Source organism: Vollenhovia emeryi, unplaced genomic scaffold (assembly GCF_000949405.1).
Source record: "Vollenhovia emeryi isolate VEMERY1.0 unplaced genomic scaffold, V.emery_V1.0 DF939287.1, whole genome shotgun sequence".
NCBI lineage: Eukaryota > Metazoa > Arthropoda > Insecta > Hymenoptera > Formicidae > Vollenhovia > Vollenhovia emeryi.
In genome coordinates, this window is record NW_011967079.1 from 193,322 (window position 1) to 209,935 (window position 16,614).

Here is a 16,614-nt window from a genome sequence, read left to right on the forward strand (position 1 = left end):
ACGTAATCTTTTAATGCAACCAGCGCCACACGAACGACAATTAAGAGTCTAACAGAGAAATATAATCCCATCTGGCAAGAATACATTCTATCGTTATCCCTTGTATTAAAACGTGCTCTTTAGCAGGAGCTCGAAATTGCTAATTTCAGATAAAAGAAACGGCAGAATTGAAACTTTAAAAAGTATCTCGTGTTAGATTTTCCCGCGGTTCTTTAATGTGTTGAAAACCTGTTCCGGGACTCGCTCGGGGACATCAACTTGTTAATATCGATGTGATCGATCGTGGAAGTTCCGTGGACATTATATCGACGACTCTTCTCTTTTTTCGAGCGATCGGCGGCCGTTTCGTTGCGCGCGTTTAAATGGTTTCCGCGAGGTCGACGTCGGGACAAGCCGCGAACAACGATGGAAAACTAAATAATTAGTGTGAACGACGGTGAACGATCGGTCGAACGGACGATTAATGCGGCGACGACCTACAATTGATTTTCTGATTGGGCGGTCCGACGGGGGTGTCCGATAAGGGGGGTGGGTTCGCCGGGGGGGGGAGGGGGGGCTCGTCGTCGCCGTGTGTGTATCCGTCATTCGTCTGGTACTCCGCTGATACTCGAACCACCGCCGGCTCGATACAACGGCGAGCCGGTGGCGTCACGCTTGCGCACATTCGACGATCGTGTCTTTATTTTTGCGAACGACAGGTCGACTCCCCCGTTCCCCCTCCGTCTCTCCTGTCCCCTCGCGGCCCCCTCCCCCTCCCCCATCTCCCTCTCCCGAACGCGTCTGGGGACCCGTGATTGCAACTCTGCCGTCGATTCCTCAGTCGCGAAAGCTGCACTCGCGATCCGCGGTGCACGAACTCGCGATACAATTGCGTGCGGGGGATCCGCGTGTTCGTTGTATAATCGAATTCAGACTGAATCGACGATTACGGGGTCAATTCCGCGACAAGGCCGGCAATTATAGCGCCGTGCGATTGTGAGGGATCCATAATTGCCGAGCTGCGGCGCGATTGCGTCTGGGATTCCTGCGGTCACGTGTTCGTAATAAAATCGCACCGTGGATTGTATTTCAGGGCTCCACCGGCATTGGGATTCACAAAATCGCTCGAGATATCTCGAAAATTCTTATTAAAGGGCAAGCGATGACAGTATAACCGGACACCGATGCGTTCCGCAAAATTAATCAGGGGATAATGAGAAGAAGCTTGTCGTGTCTCTTTAATTATTGCGCGGCGATTTACATGCCAGGAACAACGAAAGGATCGGAAGTCTCTTTCCCGGAGACGTCTTTCTCCGTGTACATCGACGACACTATGGCGCCACTAATGAATCTCTATCGATCATTTAATTCGTCTTGTCGAACTCGGAATTCTTTCCTCGTTCTTCGATGACTTCACTCTTGACACACTTTTCGCATGAGCACTGTTTTCATTAATAACATCTTACATACTAGCAGGTTCTTACAGTCGCGCACACGCACACACGCACACATTTACACGTTCTAGGCTCTTAGTCGTAATTATAATTAAACGCACGTCGTTTCCGTTTTTACTCACAAATTCCTCGTTACTCCGTGCGGGGATTTAATTAGGAGGATTCAATTGGGGAATTTAATTAGTCGGCGGTAGTTTATCGGGTGATTTTGCGGTTACAAGGAAGCGTGTTTGGAAGTACTATGTTACAGTTTACTTATTAGTCTGATAAGTAAACTACGTTAGTTTACTCATTACTACTAGTCGGATTGTTCGCTCGCGTTTCGAGTTCTCGCGCGATCAAGCCATCGGAAGGTTTTGCTCTAGGTACGCGCAAAAAGATTCGTTCGTGAAACCGTACGTTTGTCGGGAAAATTATCTGGGAATTGTCTGAGAGAGTCGAAGCATAAAAGTTTCACAGCGGTAAAGTATCCGCTGGGACAAAAAGTGCGATCGTCGATCGTGGAAGAAATGCGTTTGGCGTGAAAGAGGAAATTGGGGGAAATGAGAGTCACGAAAAGTGAAATTACACGCAAAGTATTGAGAATTGGAGAGAAAATCATCTCGCGGTCATCTTGAGTTATCAAAAATAATCCTGGTAGAGGATCTGAATTTTGCCGTAATAAAATATTCTATAGGAGGTACCAATTACTTTTAAATATAAAACTATTAAAATAGGCGTCGTTATATATTACATGTTATTGCATATTGATATGTAATTGATATGAAGTATTAGTACATACATTTAAGAGGCGTTACGTTATATATAGGAAGATTTTAAAAAATATTTTCAGTTCCTCAAAATTAACATTGGATACGAAACGTTAGCAGGAGTCGCTAGTAGGTAGTTTCGATAGACAATTTTGAATCCGTCAACAATCGGCAACGCTATTCGCACGCACGCACGCACGCACGCACGCACTCACGCACAAAGAATACGGGCCACTCGGGCGCTCGTTTCTCGAAACGAGCCAATATCGCGCGGGTAGAATAGCACCATTCGACGAGTTCGAAATTTGTCCCGAGTGTCTCTTTACTCCTCATCGACGACCCGCGGCATCGATCATTCCCCCCTATCGTTTACACTCTGCTGATGGCGATCCCCGGCCTCCCGGGGCCCAGGGCCTACCTAGGCGGTCGCCACTCTTGATTTCGGTACCTGCAGAGCAGCACCTTCTTGAACGCCTGGCGGAAGACCTTGTTGAAGATGGTGTAGAAGATCGGGTTGACCATGGAGCTGGCGTAGCCGAGCCAGGTGACCAGGTCGAAGATCTTGCGGTCGATGCGACGCTCGCAGTCCGGGCACAGGGCCGGCACCAGGTTCAGCACGAAGAACGGCGCCCACAGGATCACGAACGTGAAGAACACCACGCCGAGGACCTTGGTCGCCTTCTGCTCAAGCCGGATGATCCTGCCGTGGCGGGAGCTGTTGCGCGAGATCACGCTGCTGTTGCGCGAGTGATGGCTGCGCACCTGCCCGCCCGAGTACCTCAGCAGGTTCGGCGACGACGGATTACTCTGGTTCAGGGTTACGCTCGCCGTGCCCATCGCGCCGTTGTGCGCCCGCATCGTCGCCGCGCGCCGCAACGGCGTCGCTCTCGCGTTAGCGGTCAGCAGGGTCCTGGTGCTGCCTGCAAAGGATCCGAGAGGTTCGATTCACGAAAATGGATGGGGCCTGCGGGCAAAAGGATCGCCGCTGTCGCCGCAAATTGGAAATCGTTGCGGGGAATCTTGGGGGGAAAGTTCGGGATTCCAAGCGCTGAAAGTTTCCCCAATCGGCGGAAGGGTATTCAGATGTGCGGGAATTTAGGGATTCGGAGCGTTAGATGGCGGAAATTTCAGGATTAGAATTCAATTCCGGGATCTACCAAGTACAAAGATTATCTCTTGGAGTTGAAAAGCGCTCTCTACGGGAAATTCTTCACGTCGAATTCCAAGTCATGTGAAATTTGTCAATTCTCCCTGAAAACGGAAAGTTTATAATACAAAGCTGACTTCGAAACATTTCCTGGTGTTCGAACCACTTGGCAAATTTTTAAAATTAATTAATCAGACGAACGAGCAGTCTAAGAATCTTACTCTTTCGAGATACGCGAATGACAAAAGAATTGAACAATTTTACCGGTGAGAAATCGCAAGGATATCTTTTAATCTGCGTTAGAGCTCTTTAAAATTCGCCCAATTTTTACAGTCTTAAATCTGCCGGGATCAGTCGTGCGAAAATCCTGCACGATCCTGGAAAGGCAATGATCGGAAGCTTTTCGTGACCATGAATCACGTTCTTCTCGAACGAATCTCTCCATTTTTCCCAAGGCGTAAAAAGAGGGTGATGGAAGCGAGCAACTATGGGACTCGGGCAAACCCGTTCCACCCCTCTCCCCTTCGAGACTCGATCCAACCGCTTTCACGAACTCGCTCCCTCCCCTCCCCCCTCTCTCCCCCCCCCCCCGCAATTTTTAGCGGAACGTTAGCGGCACGCGATGGCCAGGGGAATTTCCCGCAGGCAATTATCGAAGAGCTAATCGAAAGCTCGTTGTTGTTTACGTCATCGCCGCTCTTATCGTCACGTACCCAGGCTGGAGCCTCGCCTTCCGCTTCGCCACGTGACCACGGAATTTGCGAGGGTCAGCTGCTCGTAACCTTTGGCACCCTCCGTTGATCTGGCACTGTTGTTTCTGCCCAGCATGCCCATTTCCGGAGACTTGTTGCCGATGGGTCTCGCGGCGTCACCTGGGAGACCCATTTCCAGGCTCCTGTTACCGATAGGCTTCATGGTGTCGCTGGAGACAATGACGATGTTCCCCGACGGCGGCGGCTTCTTCGAGGATTCTCCGAAATAGGGACACGTGCAGGGCGGCGGTAGCGTTATCGCTCCTTCCGCCGCTTTATCGTGACACTTCTTGCGCGTCGAGTCGTCCTCGCCCCTGCGGCAGGACGACTGCTCGTGGAAGCTGAAGGACCTCTTTCTGGGGGCCTTCGGCGAGCCCAGAATCTGTGTCGTCCTCTCCAAGTGGGCCTCGTTATAGGTCGACGCTCGTCTACGGTGCTTCCAGGGGCTCGCGACGTCCTCCGCCGACAGGCTCGTCCTCGAGCAGGACATGCTACTCTCCGTGCTCTCCGCGCTTCTGGAAAATAAGCGAGTAGTTGAGCCGCCAGTAATGTATTTATCGTTATTGACACTCATTTTTAGACAATATTGCCAAATCAAATAAAAATTGCAGCACAAATTCAAATATTAACGTGAAAGATGTTACTGAGGATATTATAAAACTGATTATTTATTGCAGCAATAATTTATTATTAATTACAACATAAAATGATTATGGTGTTATAGAATGATTACGTGATAATCCAACAGGATGATAATCGGGATGTGTCGCGGAATAATCAGAAGAGTTCAGTGCTGAGCGGTAATAGTCGAGAAATAGTCCACCGCGTGCGCGAAAAACGCACCTTCGTCATAGCTGGAGACTTTTCGATAAATCCAAAGTTTCGAGAAGTTATTGAATTAAGCAAATGAAACGTTTGTAATCGAAAAATTAATATTTGCAGTCTATTGTTGTTTCGCATTCGACAAACGTTTTATTGCCCGCTGTAAAACCGAGGGGAGAAACATTTGGGGAGGGTTTCACGCGCAACAAGACTTCTATTATCAATTTTAATCGATTTAAAAATAATCCCTGCCGCGATAAAAAGGTATGAACGTTTTATTGAGGGATTAATGCTCGAATCCTGTTATTTTATCACGCCCAATAATCTCTCTGCCGTTATAAATCAAACCGAAGAGAAAAAGGGGAATATTCGAAAAGTTTTTAACGCGCGACAAAAGCTTTTCTTATCAATCGCAATCGAGTCGAAAATAATCCGCCTATATACCGTGAACTAAAACTGCGCGAACGAAAGATTGATTCGCCGATTCCTTTATCATCCGGCACGGGATAATCCTCTTATTGTTTCACGCGATATTGTCGCTTAGAGTCCGCCGAAGGGAGAAAATATTTGGATATTTCTGTCACGATCCGGCCTCAAAGGGAATCTACAAATATCGCCGTCGCGAAATGCGTACACGGTCTATTGTTCCCATACGAGCGCGAGTCCCTTTATCATTTGATACGCGGAATCGGCCGGCCGCGTGCAGTTGAAGAGGAAAAACGATGAAATAGGAAAGAAAAAACCGTAAAAAAAAATGCGATTGCATCCCATTTTGCAGCGTGGCGCGGTAATTGATCGCGAGATTGGATGAGCTTGGTGCGCGCGGGAAGGAAAAAATTGCTTCCGTCCTTGCAAATTAGAGACACGCGAGATGTGCGCCTGTACCGAGAACTTTTGACGGTCGAGGGATACGCGCGCTCTCGTCGTCCCGACCGTTGTCGCCCCGTTATTTTTTCACACTGGTTACTCAAATGTCCATAAATATCCGTGTCTTTGTTACCGGCATGCTTCATTTGCCGGCGAATTGCGAATAGATGTCGAAACGATAGGGTGAAATCTCGGATTGGAGGGAAGAGTCAGCGTAAAGAGGAAACATGATTGCGCGAGGAACCGTGTACTACGAGGCAATCGGAATTTTGGAAAAGGAGTTGCAGCGGTAATAACACAACGAGAATTGAGATTTTTAAGGAGGGAATTAAAACAATGCGAAAGAAAATAGACAGTAATAATATTGAAATGAGAAAACTGTAGGATTTTAAGAAAATTCCGGAAACACAAGATATTAAGAGCCCGTTTGCCGGAACAGGCGGAATTTCGCGCTCGTTCTTTAAAAATTGAGATAAAATGGCCATTTTTCTGTGCGCCCCCTCCCCTCTGACTCACCGCAGCGTTATCAGAGCGTTATCGTTGAAGATTGACAATTTTATCAGCGTTTTGGACATGCGTCGGCAGGGGTTTTCGGGGATAATTGAGGATGCTTCCGGAAGGAAGAGAAACGGCCCGATTGTCCTCGGAGTGGATTACGGCCGCGGTCTTGACGGCAAATTGAGAAAAATATTGGCCGAGGTGAACTGAAGGGGTCGAGCACGGGAAGGGGTTGGGGGAGATGGCCTGGTTGTGGAAGAAACAGATGCATCTCTGGAAATGCATTTTAAGCAGGGAATCTAATCTGGTTTCTTTCTGCCGTTATATTGTACGTATTGCATTATTACGAAATTGCTATAAAATTTTTATTTTTACCTTTATTAAAGCCTAATCTATGTGGCACATACAACTCATGTATTAATTATATTCCCTATATTGGCTTTCAGTTTGATATATAATTTTCCTTTTGGTTCCAACACTTTTTTTTATTTTCCTAGAAAAGATGTCTAATAAAAAATTAGAAAGATGTAATCAAAACGATCTCAATCCACCTCGCTACTGCTCCGTGTAACTTGAAGTCCGAATTTGAGTGTTACTTGAGAAACCGTAAATGTTACGAATTTTTTAATTGTTATGGAAAGGGGCTTGTACAAAAATTTTTATTATTTCCTTAAATAAGAAATCACCTTCCTCTCTTGTACCACCAGTCGTGCTGTGAATTCGCAGGGAACATTTCGCGTATGTTAGTTTCATTACTCTATTATTAAATTGAACCCAATTCAATTTGTAACATAACAATTGACGGAAAAACATCCCGGGGGCGGTCTTTGAATACTCCGCGGTTATTTAATTTACGAGATCGACAGAAAGCAACTCGGCTTCGCGAAAGGCAAAGTCCTCTGCGCGCAATAGAGAGGTAATCTTCGTTTGATGCGTTCAGAGGCACGATCCTAAGTGCATTCCTTTATTAGAGGTTCACGTGGGGGCAGGAGCAGTTTACTTAAGTACGCGACCACGAGCGAACGAGCGAAACTCACCATCTGCGACCCCCCTTTCCCGTCAGCCCCCCCCCCCTTCGCTCGCCCTTTTCGTTCCCGTCCGGAGGTTGGTCCGTTTTGCACTTTGAATGCCAGCAGCTAAGTGCAATCCACTTTGAGGCTACCGTATATAAATGGGTTTTCTCGTCGTCGCGGTGACCTTTCTGACGCGTCCGCTTTCACGTTTTCACGTGCGTCCCGCCAGGTTTCTGGGGAATTTTCGAGAAATTTGACTGTGTCGCGAAAATATGCAAAATTCAAAAAATCGCGAGCGCCCGCGTGTAATCACACGTGCGACTTCCACCCGTATATGTGTCCCGAGAGGTAACTTGTTTTATCGTTTTGTAAAATGCATAGATAAAATTTCCTAAAATCAGGAATTTATTATCTTAAGGGTTGTTTTTCGCGAGATGAAATTACATACATTTGCATTATTTGCATAGAATTAAATTTTTCATCTTTCTAAAAGGATTCCGTTGATCTCGCGCGATCTGGGATTTGTTTTAACTTTTATGGCGGATGCACTCTTGGACGAAGCTTTAAATATATCATTATAGCCAAAGGGGACTTGCTCCGGGATTTCGTTACTAATACGTCCATTAAGAGGTGCAAGAGTAAAGAAGGAAACTGGAAATGGGAGCTGCGCAATCTGAAATATTACGATCTAATGATTGCACCAATTTACTTTGAGAGATTTTCGCCTTTCAGTGGCATCCGATACGATTCCGCTCTTGCGCTCCTCGCAGCATTTTTCCGGCGGTTTGCGTCTTGAAAATCTTACGTGTCTCGAATTGTAGATCGCTCGTTTCCCAAAAGATTTCTGCCGCCTGAAACCGCGGAGCCTCCGCGCTGCGCTACTTTCTGAAGACATTCCCGCAATCTTTCCCGAATATATTTCCCCGCATTCTCATTCCTTCCGACGTAACGAGTTCTTTTTATATCTTCGGTTCGGAAATTATTAAATTCTCGTGTTTTACTTTTGCCTGCCCAAGTACCTGCCGTTGATCTGATCTTTCGAAACGGTCTTTTGAACTTTAAACGTACCTCCGAAACGCTCAAAGGGGTGGTAGGAAATGGAAGACGCAGGACAGCAGATCGGTGGATTATGATTGAAACATATTTTACTACGGTAGGTTGGAGGAGTCTTTTAATATTCCGCCCGCACTCCCACGTTCTCATTCCACTTTCAGTTTGCGTATTCTCGTGGATCGACGCTGGAAGCTCTAAACGACGTCAAATATAATTCTCCCGCCCGCAACTCTCCCCGCTCTCTCTCTTTCTCTTTCTCGGTCGATTCCTTGAGGAAGCGATGATCCTGTGTGTAAGGACATTCCAAGAAATATATCTTAAGACTGTTGGATGAATTTAACGTCGATTCTCCACCGGTTACTTGTAAAAATTTATATCTCTAAAAACATTGTTTAATCGGGGGGGGATAATTGTTGATTCTGCAAATATTAAAAATTGTCCGAATCGAAAATGTGAAATGAAATTTCTTATTCGATCCACGTGGTTTTTTTTAACGAAAATATTAGTGAGTTTATAGGAAATATTGTACATATTCGCAAGCGAATATTTTTCTGAGATTTTCTAAAAATAGCCGAGAGCAACGCGCTGCATTTCTAGAAAATTTTCGGAAGGAAATATTTTTTAAGCAGCAATACGAGATTTTTCAACCTGAAAACTATTAAGGGCTAAACGTTGATCGAATTTATCATGAATTTAGATCGCAGGCGCGCGAACGTTATAAGAAATCCTTCACTTAAGATCTTCGGCGATAGTTGCGTGCGTGGGTTCTTGGATGACATAAATTCGCCGGAAACTCTCCGGTTGCCGCCGTAAGTTGATTTGACGCAAGGCTAACCGCGTCTCGTAGTAGTCACGGTGTTGTGCGAGCCGGAGTGACAAAGTGACGCAAATTCGTGCCGTCGTATTGCCACGGAAACGTGCCGCCGTCAGGCACAATGGTGTGTTTTGAGAGCCCGCGGGTTACGACACGATGGATATGTCGTTAATAATTGCGAAAGCATCCGCGCCGCGAGAATTCAGGCAAGCACGGGAAATTCCCTTCGCGCAAAATTGCGCCGCGGATAAATTCATTTCACGTGCTGAGCATTTTACGTAAAAACCACACATTGTTTAATAGTACAACAGAGAAAAATGCGTTAAGGAACAGAAGGAGGAAGCAAAGACGGAACGAAGCAAAAGTGAAGAGCTTCGTGAAAATTGTAGAGTCGCCCTAAAACAGACGCTTAAGTGAACGAAAGCTTTTGCGAAAGAATCTTCCTGCCGATAAAAAGATAAGTAAACATCTCTCCCTTTTCTGCGGCTTGGTATGATTTGTTTATTTCTCCTCTCAATCTTCGTAATTTCTAAATTTATATCTTCCCACCATGTTGTCTCAACATTTATACATACATGTTATATTTTATTTGTATCATATTTGAGTTGCGAAACTTGTGATTGCGAGAGACAAGCGTGGAGAAGGAATTATGAAAGAGTTATCTCGAATTGGCACATAATTGACTTGCAATATTCGTCATACCCATTGCGGAAGCTGCATCTGCGCGGTGATGGACCGTGGTGCTGCAGTTGCAGCAGCTGCTGCTGCGGCTGATGCTGATGCTGATGCTGATGCTGATGCTGATGATGATGATGATGGTGATACTGCTGGGTTGTCGATTTTGACGGGGTCTGATTGCTGGAGCTGCCGGCCATCCCCTCGAGACCCCTCGACAGCTTTAGCATCTCCGCGCCGAAGGCATGAAGGGCGGACATGGCCGAGGGTGGTGGCTCGCTCTCCTGAAGCCAGAGCTCGTGGGTATCGAGGGTGGTCAGCTCGGTGTCGGTCGACGTGCCGGAGGTGTGTTGCGGTGTGCCGCCGCTGCCCCCCGAACCCTTGTTCAGGAGGTATCTCTTCCAGGTGCCCCGTCGCTCAAGCCCTGCGCGAATTATCGGAGAACCAGAGATTTTAGCGATTAATCAGCATTTTCTCTCGATCGAGAGAGGGAAGGATGATTCCGGTGATCTTCTATTTTATCCGCGAATGAAAGGGGATTTGTTTCTTTTTTTCCTTTCTATTGGGATTTTTAGCGACTTGGCGATTGGAGAGCATCGGAAAATGCAGGATTTACTCCTCGCTCGGGTAGGGGGACGCTCTTTTGTTGAAAAACGCGAGATTTCAGTGAATTTAGCGATTGGAGATATTGAAGATTGAATTTGTCTTTTTCTCCGATTTAAAGCTTTTTAAAATGAATTAATGCGAGAGCTCTTCTCGCAAAGAGATATTCAACCACTCCTTATGAAGATACTTCGCAGAAACTTCTGTGTCGCACTCTGAAGTCTCTCAAGTCTCCCTGAATCGTACGATTGACAATATTAAATATGAATATCGGAAATGCTTGAAAATAAGATTACAATTTAAAATAGTCGTTCAAGTGGTTCGTCTTGCTATTCTCTAAAAGATTCTTCCGAATTACGTGAAAAAAAAGAAGAAGAATTCCTTTAAAAGATCACTTAATTCAAATAAATTTCGCTTATTCTTTCGCTTTTGTTTCGTGAATTCTCCGCCTCTTTTAAATTAACGGCATTTTTCTAGCCTGTCGATAAGGGGCCGTGCTTGTAATGAGGTACTTAAAGGATTTCTGTGTCATGTCCTGCAATCTTTCAATCCCACGGAATACTAAGCGCCCGTGAATGGGGCTCGCGCGCAACGGGATATCGATTAATTTTCATATCGGCGAACAGCCGGACGGGGCCTTCTTAGCATACTGTGCCGCATCCGAGATCTTTGCATAATGGCCGGCATTTGCATATCTCCGCCGTGGACGTCGACATGCTTCCGTTGACGTGCCGGCGAAATTTCTTGTCGCAGAGTGCTTTTAGACAGAAGCCCAGCCTAGTCCCTCCGTCCCATCGATTCCGGGGTCGATTCGACGCGAAAAAACGAGCGGCGTTGACACCATTAATCAAACGACCATCGCCCGCTAGGCATCCTCGATGTTGCACGCCGAATTATTTATACAGCGGTGGCGAATTGCATACAACGCCGCCGAGATCCGCGAATAGATACTAAATTCTAATGGGCCAATCCGTGGAAGGGAACAGTTAGGAAATCGCGGGAGCTTTGCTTTTATCTCATTGTCAGAATGGCTCCCGAGAATTATCAAACAATGACAATACAGAAGTTTAAGAGAAACGAAATCTCTTAACTCATTTATAAGGGGATGATCAAAAAGTTTCCGCTCGGGGTCCGCTAAGTTCAGAGGTTAAGGGTGTTTAAAAGTAACTTCCGTAGGCGTTAAGACAATCGTCCCGTTAACGAACAACGTCGGAGTTGTCGTTGTGGGTGGGAGCCTGCTGTCTGATGCGCGAAAAATCCCAGTACAGCCTGTTTCATATATATCATATCACCGTCCGATTGGCTTTTGCGCCCCGCCAGTGTCTTTTTTTCAGCCGGCAGAAGCGAAAATCACAAGGGGATAGATCCGGACTGTGAGGAGAGTACTCCAGGACACGACGTCCCGGCAACCTCGGTAAAGGAGTAATCTTGCTGCACGGCAACGCGCGTTCTCGTGTTACCAACATCGTAAAGGACAAATTGCAAGTCCTTAAATGGCAGACCCTGGAGCACCCTCTTACAGTCCGGATCTCCGCCCTTGTGATTTTCACTTCGCTGAAAAAGACACTGTGAAGACGTGGGTTCCAACGAAGCAGGTCATATTGGATTTTTTTCATAACATTCATTTCCTTATTCTTTTTGTCCTCGGTCCTTCTCTCTTTATGTAAATGTGCATCGCAATAGAAATAATAATAATAACATAATAATTTTCAATCCCGTTGTTAACGGAATGATTGTTTCGGAGGCTACAGAAATTATTTATATCCTCAATCTGAGTCTACCGACTCTCCAAACAGGAAACTTTTTGATCAGCCCTTGTACCATCTTGTTGTTTACATTTTTAATTCTACAATATGTATGAGGTGTCTCGCGACTTTTATTTTCTTCAAAGTTGTCCGGGGAACTTCATCAAGAATGCGCTTTAAAATGCAATAATTGTGCAGCGCTGTGTATAAAATAGCGTGGTGCATTCCGCCGTGAAGTTGGTATGCAAATTCCGTTTGAGGCAGTAATCGGAGGGTTGCCCAGGTAAAATCAAAGCGACAATAGACGATGTGGCTTCCGGCGAAACTTTCCGTCGCGGGAGAGAAAGAGGGACGGCAGGAGGTTCTCTCCCTCGGGAACGCTTTGTTGAGGGGGACGAATTTGCGCCAGCGTTCTCGGAAAACGTTTATGAGACGCCTGCAGACACGGTATCCTTTGAAGTCCCGGAAGCCGGCCGATAAATCGGAATAAATAATTTTTATCAGGCGGAGAAACTAAGTCGCGCAGCTCCCTCTACTCGGCGCCTCGCTCGTTTCCGAATAAAACGTTTCCCCGGGGAAAAAAAGTGGGAAGCATTGTCGCGCGGAAAGAGATAGAAAAGTGATGCGAGGGATACACCTGTGCTTGCCGTGTCTTGTTACATCTTGTATTTTTTGAAAATTAAGATCCGTTTGGATATTTTCTTAAAATACGCCATTCCAAGTTCATTCCCTTTTATGGATTTTGAGAGAAAAATTTGCCAAAAGTGGAAAATTGGTGAACAACAAGGTAACACTTGAGACAATAGTAACTTTTTATTTTTTCTATCGCTGTAAAGGTGATGGAAAGAAAGCAGGAAGTTGCAGGAGTGGTCCGTGAAATGATAAAAGTGTAGATGGAAGAAAAATACTTTAACCACTTATGTTATTTAATTACGGCCCTAAAAGCGCTTCCATCGTAGAAACTGGAAACATCGTGGATTCGAACGTGTAAAAATTTGAAGAACGAAAAATGTCGGTAGGAGAAGAAGAGCTTTCTCAATATTTTATCGTAATGTTTACAAAGCTTCATCGCGCTTTTCGGATTCTCAAATTCGAGATGAAAGACATAGAAATAGTCCGTTCAAGTTCGCCAAGATACTTGAACGTTAAAACAGTTTACTCATATGAATCGTCAATTAAGTAAATATTAATGTTTCTACTAATCTACGAAAAGTAAAGTGAAATATTTATACATTTTATATTTAAGAAATAAAAGGCGTGAAAATTTAAGCTCTGTTCTAAGGTAAAATTAAGGTAAAATGGACCAGAATGCAAAGTGCTAATTGAGGCGTTCGAGTGTCTCGCAAGGACCAATCGATAGGCTCTCGGGCATGGAGTAACAGGCTAGTGCATAGTACACTAACCTGCCGCGGAGGGTGCACCCTGAGGGGCACCCTGAGGGGCACCCAACCATCCCGATGACCAACCTGCTCCTGCCCCTGCGATGTTCTGCTGCTGTTCTGCCAATAGTCTTACTGTTAACGCGTACGTTAGCAACATCACTCCCAGCGGGATATAGAAGCAAATTATGCTACCGATTAACTTATAGAGGGGATCGGGTATCTGGCAGGCTCCGTCCACTAGTACCGAATCATCTTCCTGAAACAGAAAATGGGAAAATAAATCTGTTAATTAGCTGTCCGATATCAACTCGTGTGAATATTCGAGTGTACCAGACCGCTGGCGACACTATTAAATTGATGAACAAATTATTATCAATTAATTATCATGTAATGAAAATTTATGAAGGTACTTCCATTTAAATACCGCAACCTTTAAAATACTGCGCTGTAACACATTATTTTATTGATAGTGTATAAAAGAATTAATGGTTTATTAAATTCGATATTAAAGCGAAGGATGATTAATTGTTTATTATAATTCATTCAAAAATTATAATTACTAAAAATGTAATAAGCGGATTAATTACAATACCCGTTGGATCAAGGAGCACGTTGAAAAGAATTACAATCGCATTTATAAAATAAATGTATGTTCGGTTCATATTAAATTTGGAAAAATGTAAAAACAAAATCGGAGAAGCAAAAAATAAAGTTTATGAATGGAATTTTATTAATTTAGTAAAATTATAACGCGCTAACGAGAGATGTTAAAAAATATGCTGTAAGGTCAGAGAAATTGATAATATTGTGTGTGACGCAAATGTCACGAGTTAACAGGCCTGAGAGAGAAATAAAGATCGTGGCTTTCTTATGTGTTCCAGGACTCCGGAGCAATGTCCTAGCGTGGTGTCCCTCTTAGCGGAGAGCTACAATCCTCATGTGAGGTACGGCGCGGCAATGGCTTTGGGCATCGCCTGCGCGGGTACCGGCTTGAAGGAAGCTATCGCTCTGTTGGACCCAATGACTAACGATCCTGTAAATTTTGTCAGGCAAGGTGCGCTGATCGCATCTGCCATGATCCTGATCCAGCAGACGGAGTCCACGTGTGCCCGCGTTAAAGATTTTCGTGCGTTATACGCCAAGGTCGTGGTAGACAAACACGAGGACGTGATGGCCAAGTTCGGTGCAATTTTGGCGCAAGGGATCATCGACGCCGGTGAGTTTTCTTCGGAGCTCTTTGCACATGACATTCATATCTGTAATTTTAATTTTAATTATACATTCTCTCTGGAATTACAATATATATATTTTTTCCTAAAAAAATGTAATTGCGAATCATCCTGCATCTTGATCCGTGGACGATATAAAACTTTAGCTGGAATTTTCTGCCATGTCTTACAATTTTGAATTGTTATTGGATCCGTCAAATTTTTATTGATGTTTTTAACAATCTGCAATTTTCTATATATGAGAGCGTAAACTCTTGTATAATCAATTTCTTGAAGCGCAAAAAATTCGACTTTTAGCGAGATTTCTCACATAATTGGAACCTTTGCACTTTTCGCCAACCATACCTTTGCGACCTTAATAAATTGAAGGGCGAAAGAAATAAAGTTGCCGATGAGAGCAGCTACGAGACGAACGAATTTTCACCTTGTTTCAGGTGGTCGTAATGTGACCGTGTCCCTGCAATCGCGCACGGGACATACGAATATGCTAGCGGTGGTCGGGGCTCTGGTATTCACCCAGTACTGGTACTGGTTCCCGCTTGCGCACTGCTTGGCACTGGCTTTCACGCCTACGTGTCTGATCGCCCTGAACGCTCAGCTAAAGATGCCGAAATTGGAGATCAAGTCAAACGCGAGGCCAAGTATATACGCTTATCCTGCGCCTCTCGAAGAGAAGAAGAGGGAAGAACGGGAGAAGGTCACGACCGCCGTTCTTAGTATCGCGGCTCGTGCCAGGAGACGCGAAATTGAGCGGAAAGCCAGAGACTCCCATGAGAAAATGGAAGTGGTAAGTTAAAGGAGAAATCAAGAGATGCCGGAAAATGTTTAGGAAAAATACTCTCTTGTATCCGGCCAAGTAAATCACGAAGAGGATTCTATTCTTTCAAATGGTACTACAATCTTCTGACAGTAGGTTGTCAACCTACTGTCTAATCGCCAAGCTGGAGAGCCAAAAACCCCAAAGAATATATGTGGCAACCGATTAAAAATCATTTCTGTACTTGGCTGGGTTTGAACTCGGATCTTTTTGTTTACTAAGCAGTGCACATTTCTCTGCGCCACGCTCGCCACAGTAACTAGAAGGAAATAGCGAGAATAATTATGTGAACTTTTTTCAGTGTATATTATATGTATCGTTGATATCTTTTAAATATTTCTTTATCAATTTAATTTTTTATATTTTTGTTTGTATTTTAATAACTCTTGAGTTTATCGGGATTACTTTATTGGAAGTAAGTTTTATACAATGTAGGGAAATAATTGCTATTGTAGGGGAAAAAAAGCTTATATTATTATACATATATTCCTGCTATTTTTATTCTCATTGATTAGAATTAGACTAATGTGACTGTCCTTTTTTTGGTGAATGTCGTAAAGTTTTAATGAAAGATGTCCTATTAATGTCATTTTATTATTATAATTCGATTCTCTGAAATAGCGAATCGCCTGAATTATTGATTGAGTCTTGAAAATTTCAGAAATCTTTTCTATTTTTAAAATTATTGTAGTTTTATATCGATGGATTCTAAAATTCTTGATTTTGTTTGGCTCCTCGAATTTAAGAGGAGCTTAAGGACTTCTTGGAATAGACGTGTTCTTTAAATATTTAGTATCTTGAGTTTTAAAACGGGTTTTTTTAAAGCATCTAAATATTTTTAATAATACACGTTAATAATGTTATATATAATAATGTTTATATATAAATTGTTTCATCTTTTGGATTTTGTTTAAATTCCTGCGATTTGAAATTTTTATATCCTCGCAAAAATTTCTGATATTTTAAAGTTTTGAAATTCTCGTTTCAATATCATTAAATTTATGGATCATACTGT

At 44.1% G+C, this 16,614-nt stretch overlaps 2 protein-coding genes across 2 annotated transcripts in view; one reads left to right on the forward strand and one right to left on the reverse strand.

Annotated features, from left to right (window-relative positions):
* Positions 1-16,614, forward strand: part of LOC105559186 (26S proteasome non-ATPase regulatory subunit 1) — a 47,108-nt gene that overhangs the window by 28,741 nt on the left and 1,753 nt on the right. Inside the window, exons 11-12 of the mRNA XM_012007289.1 lie at positions 14,435-14,769; positions 15,217-15,569. Coding sequence (XP_011862679.1) covers positions 14,435-14,769; positions 15,217-15,569 — 688 coding nt within the window. The remainder of the gene's footprint in view (positions 1-14,434; positions 14,770-15,216; positions 15,570-16,614) is intronic.
* LOC105559184 (alpha-2A adrenergic receptor) overlaps positions 1,199-16,614 on the reverse strand; it is a 59,382-nt gene continuing 43,966 nt past the window's right edge. The window contains exons 4-7 of the mRNA XM_012007287.1: positions 13,575-13,809; positions 9,851-10,247; positions 4,043-4,596; positions 1,199-3,102 (exon numbers count right to left, since the gene is read on the reverse strand). Coding sequence (XP_011862677.1) covers positions 2,597-3,102; positions 4,043-4,596; positions 9,851-10,247; positions 13,575-13,809 — 1,692 coding nt within the window. The 3' untranslated portion in view covers positions 1,199-2,596. The remainder of the gene's footprint in view (positions 3,103-4,042; positions 4,597-9,850; positions 10,248-13,574; positions 13,810-16,614) is intronic.